This window comes from Piliocolobus tephrosceles, chromosome 21 (assembly GCF_002776525.5).
Source record: "Piliocolobus tephrosceles isolate RC106 chromosome 21, ASM277652v3, whole genome shotgun sequence".
NCBI lineage: Eukaryota > Metazoa > Chordata > Mammalia > Primates > Cercopithecidae > Piliocolobus > Piliocolobus tephrosceles.
This window is the reverse complement of record NC_045454.1, coordinates 1,943,227-1,950,156: the sequence shown is the minus strand read 5'-3', so window position 1 is coordinate 1,950,156 and position 6,930 is coordinate 1,943,227. Positions and strand designations below refer to the sequence as shown.

At 55.0% G+C, this 6,930-nt stretch overlaps 1 protein-coding gene across 2 annotated transcripts in view; it reads left to right on the top strand.

Moving 5' to 3' along the window:
* Positions 1-467: 467 nt before the first annotated feature.
* ISOC2 (isochorismatase domain containing 2) overlaps positions 468-6,930 on the top strand; it is a 9,629-nt gene continuing 3,166 nt past the window's right edge. The window contains exons 1-2 of one of the 2 annotated variants that reach the window (XM_023184413.3): positions 468-703; positions 6,550-6,690. In XM_023184413.3, coding sequence (XP_023040181.1) covers positions 6,553-6,690 — 138 coding nt within the window. In that variant the 5' untranslated portion in view covers positions 468-703; positions 6,550-6,552. Of the gene's footprint in view, positions 704-859; positions 1,294-6,549; positions 6,691-6,930 lie in introns of those variants that run through there. The other variant, XM_023184412.2, reaches the window with a different exon arrangement.

The window sequence follows — 6,930 nt, the reverse complement described above, 5'->3', positions numbered from 1 at the left end:
CAAAATAAAAAAATTAGTCAGCTGTGGTGGCGCATACCAGTGGTCCCAGCTACTCGGGAGGCTGAGGTGGGAGGATCGCTTGAGCCCGGGAGGTTGAGGCTGCAGCGAGCTGTGATCTTACCACGGTACTCCGGCCTGGTTGATAGAGCAATTTTTTTTTTGATGTTTCAAAAAAATTAAAAACCGCAATCTGATGGAGGGGCTACCTGATACCAGGTGGTCAGGAAAGGCTTTGAAAGCCTGGAAGGCTGGGCCATGGGAAGTCCTAGGATTCCAGGCTGAGGGAGCACACGTGCAAAGGCCCTGCGGTGGGACACTGAGGGAACAGCAAGGGGAGACCCATGTGGCTGGAGCGGAGTGAGCAGGGGGAGTGGCGAGAGGCGAGGTCTGTGGGAACCAGGAAGGCCAACCACGAACTGGGAGGAGTTTGGGTTTGTTCCAAGTCAGTTAGGAAATTCCCTTTCTCTCAACCACCGTTTCCAAGCACAGAGTCTAAATGATTCTAAACACCACTCGAGGAGGCAGGTGCTGTACAGATGGGGAAACTGAGGCAGCGCATAGCACAAAGGACGGGGGGCGTCAAATTCCTCACTTGATCGCTCCCTCAGCCAGCCCCTTCCTGGAAAGTGCTTGGGTATCTTTGTAAGCCTCCGTTTCTTGACAGAGGGCCAGGATTCGAACCGCAGACATGCCTCTACTCTAGGTAAGACCCCTCTCTCTCTCTCCCCCGGCCTCGGCGACCTGTTCTGTGCAACGGGGCCGGCCGAGACGCCCTCTCTCCAGCCAGGATCTAAGCCTTCGGAGACCACAGCGCGACTTTGCCCCGTCGGCCGCCACTCACGCCCTCTACGGCTCTCCATTGGCCGGACGCGCTGCTGCCCCGCCCCCACCGCGACTTTGCGAGCTAATCATTTTCTCGACTCTGACAGCCTTGCCGGCGCCCCTCCCCTGGGGCGGGAGCAAAGCAGCGGCATAAGCGGATTGGTTGAGAAGCAGGGGGCGGGGAGAGTTGGTGAGCGCTGATTGCGGGCAGAGGCAGTGGCACATGCGGATTGGCCGGAGAGAGGGGGCGAGGCAGCGCATGATGAGCGTCGATTGGACGGCTCGACCCAAGTGGGCGGAACGCGGACGGTGCAGGGGGTGGGCCGCGTGTCCAGCCCTAACGAAACGGTAACCCGCCCCGAGAAGCCCGCAAGAGGCCTCAGCGGCGGCCGTCCGAGCGCCAAGAGGTGAGGGTGCCCCCGGCCTCACCTGCGGAGGGGCCGTTCCGGGCTCGAACCCGGCACCTTCCGGGTAAGTCCTCTCTCACTGCTGGCGCTATTTGGAGATCGACCTTCCCGCCTAACAGATGGGGAAACTGAGGCTCTGCCTGGTCGTCCCGGGCCAAGGTCACAGGACCAGAAGGAGGACTCCACCTGGCCCCGTCAGAATTGGCTGGCCAGAGACTCGAAGCGTCCCCGGGTCGCGCCTGCCGCCTCTAACAGCGCTGCAGGGTGGGCAGGTTTAATCCCCATTTCTCTGACGAGAAAACTGAGGCTAAGACAAAGAGAAACTTGCCCAAGGTCACACAACCAGGAAGTCCCGGCTCCAAGGCTGGGTTTCCGAGACCGCGTGGGGAAATCCACAGCCCTACCCCGCCCCCTGTTGCCGCCCACCTCCAGCCACGCCCGCTTTGGCCTTGGGTACCCTCCACTCAGGCTGAATCTCTCCTCCTTCCCCGGGACACACCCAACCCTCTCCAGCTCAGACCTCCCCTCCACATCTCTCTGGCTCACACACACATCCACTCTCACCCCAGTTTTTCATCTCCCAAAAACCAGTTCCCCTTCCCGGGATCTCCTATGAGTCTTCAGGCGATGCCCCTCGCTCGACCAGAAACGGGGGGGCCTTTCTCACCGACTTTCCCCACCGTCCCAGCTGTCCCTTCCTGTCTCTCCCCTGTCCCACTGGGCCCCAGCCCCGACCTCCTCCTCCCTGGCCTTTGCCTTCAGTTCAACCGCACAGCGGGGCCGTGAAGCCATCTTTGTATTTTGCATTTTGAACACTTTTTCTGGAATAATACCACATACGCAGAAAATCATACAGTTTGCAAAGGCACAGCTTAAATAAATATTTATACAGGGAGCACCCTGGTGTAAACAAGTACCCAAAAAAAAAGTCAAGCATGCGCCACATCCCAGGATCTCCCGCCGTCGTCGTTTCCATCACAGTGGTCCAAGGGCAATCACTGTCCTGGCTTCTGACACCATAGATCAGTTTTGCTGGGTTTTGGCTTTACCTAAACCCTTTATAGTATATATATAGTATTGACTAGACAACCTGTTGCACATTGTCCAGAATTCAGAAGAAACAGAATAGGACCTCGTGAAAAGGCTCCTACACACTTCCCCAGTGCCTGGTTCACCAGTCTGAGTCTCCCGTTTCTTGCTCGTTTGCCAGAGATAGCAGATATAGTTATATGCGACACAGACACACTTTCTCTCCCTTTTTTCTTTGGCACAAAAAGGAGCATTCCACACACACTGTTCTGCTGCTTTTTCACTTCTCTCAAACGTGTTTTCGTATTGTTACTTAAAGAGCTTCCTCGTAATTTTTTCTGGCTGCGAGGAATAACAGAGTATAGTTACGGCATAACCAGACTGGTGATTACATAACCGGTATACCCTAATTGTGGACATTGATACTTACTTCTGCTCCTTTGCTCTGGGGAAGCGTCCGGTCATGAATAACCCTGTGTCGTTTCACATGAATGTCTGTAGGAGAAATGGTTAGGAGCAGCTTTTGAGGTCAGAGGGTTTGTGTATCCATCATTCTGAGAAGTGCAGCTGCTCAGCTGTCCCTAGGAGATGTTACAACCCACACTCCTGTCAGGCCAGAGGGGAGTTCCTGGGTGCTACAGATGCCTGTCCTAGGCTTTTGGACATGCTGGCCCCCAGATGTGCCCCTCCATGGCTCCCCACTGCCCTCAGCAGAGAGACTCCAGGGCTCTTGTGACCCACCTGTCAGCTCTCCAGCTCCTGGTTCCCTCAGAACCATCCCTTGGGGCCTGAGTGTCCCAGGTCCTGCCTCCTGCTCAGGGGAGGAAGAGTTACCACTTGAGTGGGTATGAGAGGGTCACTCCAGGGGAGGAAACCGCAAGGGCTGTTTGAGAGGAAGGAGTGTCTGGGCTGAGGCTGGAGGGTCTTCAGAGCGGTGCCGGGGAGCGGGGGAAGGGGCGTCTGTATCTTAGTCCTGAGGACAGAGAGAATCCATGGGGACCAGGGGACAGTTTGAGACGGGGGAGTAATAGTCAGCTTTGTGTTTTCTGAAAAGATCATTTTTCTGTCTTCACTGCCTCTGGGAGAACTGCAGCCCCTGCCAAGCTGGATCTGGCTCCCTCCAGATCCCAGCACTTATCACTGTTGTAATTATGGGATTAATTCACTGGTTTTGTTTCAGAGGGAGTTTCCATTCAATTTTATTTAATGAGATAAAATTTGCACAACATAAAATTCACTATTTTAACCACTTATTCGTTTTTAAACTTGAGATATGATGCACATAGAAAACGTTTGCTATGGTGGATGGATTTTGTTCAAAGAATAATAGGCCAGGTGTGGTGGTTCACGCTTGCAATCCCAGCACGTTTCGAGGCTGAGGTGGGAGGATTACTTAAACCCAGGAGTTGGAGACCAGCCTGGGCAACATAGCAAGACCCAGTCTCTAAAAATACAAAAATTAGCCAAGTGTGGTGGCATACACCTGTAGCTCTAGCTGCTTGGGAGGCTGAGGTGGGACGATCACTTGAGCCCAGGAGGTTAAGGATGCAGTGTGCTATGACTGCGCCACTGTACTCCAACCTAGATGACACTATGAGACCCTGTCTCAAAAAGAAAAAATGGTACAAGGAGGCCAAGGCAGGAGGGTTGCTTGAGGCCAGGACGAGAGAGAGAAAGAAAGAAAGGCAATGAACAGCAGTGTCCTCACCACCCAGCTTTGAAAATAGCAGCTCCAGGCCGGGCGCGGTGGCTCACACCTGTAATCCCAGCACTTTGGGAGGCCGAGCCAGGTGGATCACAAGGTCAGGAGTTCGAGACCAGCCTGGCCAAGGTGGTGAAACCCCATCTCTACTAAAAATACAAAAATTAGCCAGGCGTGGTGGCGCAAGCCTGTAATCCCAGCTACTCGGGAGGCTGAGGCAGGAGAATCCTTGAACCCGGGAGGCAGAGGTTGCAGTGAGCCGAGATTGTGCCACAGCACTCCAGCCTGGGTGACAGAGAAAGACTCCATCTCAAAAAAAAAAAAAAAAAAAAAAAAGAAGAGAAAAAGAAAATAGCAGCTTCTCATTGAGTGCCCTGCCTCCCTCAGCTTCCCAGAACACCTTCTGTCTTGCTTCCAATGAGCCTCCAGGGTCTCCCATTTCCCTGGTGAATTAATGAATAAACGAGTTCAGTACAAACAAATTGTACACACAGACGGGGAGAGAGCTGCAGACAAAGCGCAGCCCAAACCCTCAGTTGTGCAGCAAACTCGGGGACCCAAAAACAGCAGCCTCCCAGGGACACAGGCCGAGACATGCTGAGATGGGGCCCCTGCGGTGTAGACGCTCTGACCGAGTGGAAGTCAGGTGTGCCCTGCATGGCTGCGGGACCCAGGACAGGTGAACGGGCTCTCCGGGTCGAGGTTTCCTCCCCTGCAAAATAATCGCTGGCCAGGTGGCTTCACTAGCCTTTCCTTTTTTTCTTTTTCTTTTTCTTTTTTTATTGTGGTAAAATGCACCTAACATAAAACTTACCCTTTCAGCCATTTGAAAATGCACAGTGGAGCGGCTTTCACAGAGTCATGCTGTTGTGCCGCCGTCATCACCAAGCCCCAGAGCATTTTCAGCATCCCAGACGGAAACCCTACACCCCTCAGCGGTCACCCTGAATTCCTCGCGGCCACAAGCCCCTGGCAGCCACCCATCTGCTTGCTTTTTTTTTTTTTTTTTGAGATGGAGTTTTGCTCTTATTGCCCAGGCTGGACTGGCAGTGGCGCCATCTCTGCTCACCGCAACCTCCGCCTCCCAGGTTCAAGCAATTCTCCTGCCTCAGCCTCCTGAGTAGCTGGGACAACAGGCGTGTGCCACCACGCCTGGCTGATTTTTTGTGTATTTTTAGTAGATACGGGGTTTCACTATGTTGGCCAGGCTGGTCTCAAACCCCTGACCACAGATGATCCGCCCGCCTCAGCCTCCCAAAGTCCTGGGATTATAGGCGTGCACCATGGAGCCCAGTCTCTCTTTTTTTCGGCTCGGTTTTTGAGACAGTCTTGCTCATTCGCCCAGGCTGGAGTGCAGTGGTGTATGTAATCTCAGCTCACTGCAACCTCCGCCTCCTAGGTTTCAAGAGATTCTTCTGCCTCAGCCTCCCAAGTAGCTGGGTTACAGGCACCCACCACTACCCGGCGAATTTTTGTATTTTTAGTAGAGATGGGGTTTCACCATGTTAGCCAGGCTGGTCTCAAACTCCTGACCTCAGGTAATCCGCCCGCCTCAGCCTCCCAAAGTGCTGGGATTGCAGGCATGAACCACTGTGCTTGGCCCCATCTGCTTTCTGTCTGCAGATTTGCCTGTTCTGGGCATTTCAGGTAAACAGGATCTCACACTCCATGCCTTTTGTGTTGAGGTCTGTCCACGCTATGGCTTGTTCAGGGGCCCCCTTCCTTCCTATGGCTGAAGAATATGGCCTCAGTTTCCTCTTGGAGCAGGGTGAGGATCAGGTGGGCCATTCAGGAGGCCCTGGGGAGTGGGCTGGCCCAACATAGGGTGCCCAGCAGAGCCTCCGTTTTGGGGCTGATGGTAACCGGGGCGGATGGTAACTGGGGCGGATGGTAACCGGGACTGATGGTAACTGGGGCGGGTGGTAACTGGAATCTGATAGTAACCAGGGCTGATGGTAACGGGGGCTGATGGTAACCGGGGCTGATGGTGACTGGGGCAGATGGTAACCAGGGCTAATGGTAACCAGGGCTGATGGTAACTGGGGCGGATGGTAACTGAATCTGATAGTAACCGGGGCTAATGGTAACCAGGGCTGATGGTAACCCGGATCTGTTGGTAACCGGGATCTGATAGTAACCAGGGCTGACTGTACTGGGGCGGATGGTAACTGGGATCTGATAGTAACCAGGGCGGGTGGTAACCGGGGCAGATGATAACCAGGGCGGATGGTGACTGGGGTGAATGGTAACCAGGGCAAATGGTAACCAGGATCATGAAACACTCCTTGACGTTATACACAGTCCTCAGCAAGGAGAACATGGGGGCCGGGAGGGGGACACCTGGAGCCACATGTGGACGTGGCCCAGAAGGCTTCCCAAGGAAGTCACCTCCCTGCCGAATAGGACAGAAATAAGAAAGAAGCCCGTTCCAGGCTCAGGGAACAGCAGATGCAGAGACCTGGAGGTGGGAAGAAGGTTGGCAAGGTGCCCTGGGCCCTGCAAGGCTCTGTGTGCAAGGACCTGGACGCCAGCGGGAGACACTGAGAGGAGTCCTCGGGCCTGACCCAGTGCCCCTCTGCCCACCCCCAGAAAATGGCGGCTGCCAGGCCCATCCTGGGCCGAGTCCTTCCAGGATCCTCTATCCTGTTCCTGTGTGACATGCAGGAGAAGTTCCGCCACAACGTCGCCTACTTCCCACAGATCGTCTCAGTGGCAGCCCGCATGCTCAGGGTATGACCTCAGCCCTCCACCCTCAGACCCAGGATCCAGGCTCAGCCCCCTACCCTCAGACCCAGGATCCAGGCTCAGCCCCCCACCCTCAGACCCAGGATCCAGGCTCAGCCCCCCACCCTCAGACCCAGGATCCAGGCTCAGCCCCCCACCCTCAGACCCAGGATCCAGGCTCAGCCCCCCACCCTCAGACCCAGGATCCAGGCTAAGCCCCCCACCCTCAGACCCAGGATCCAGGCT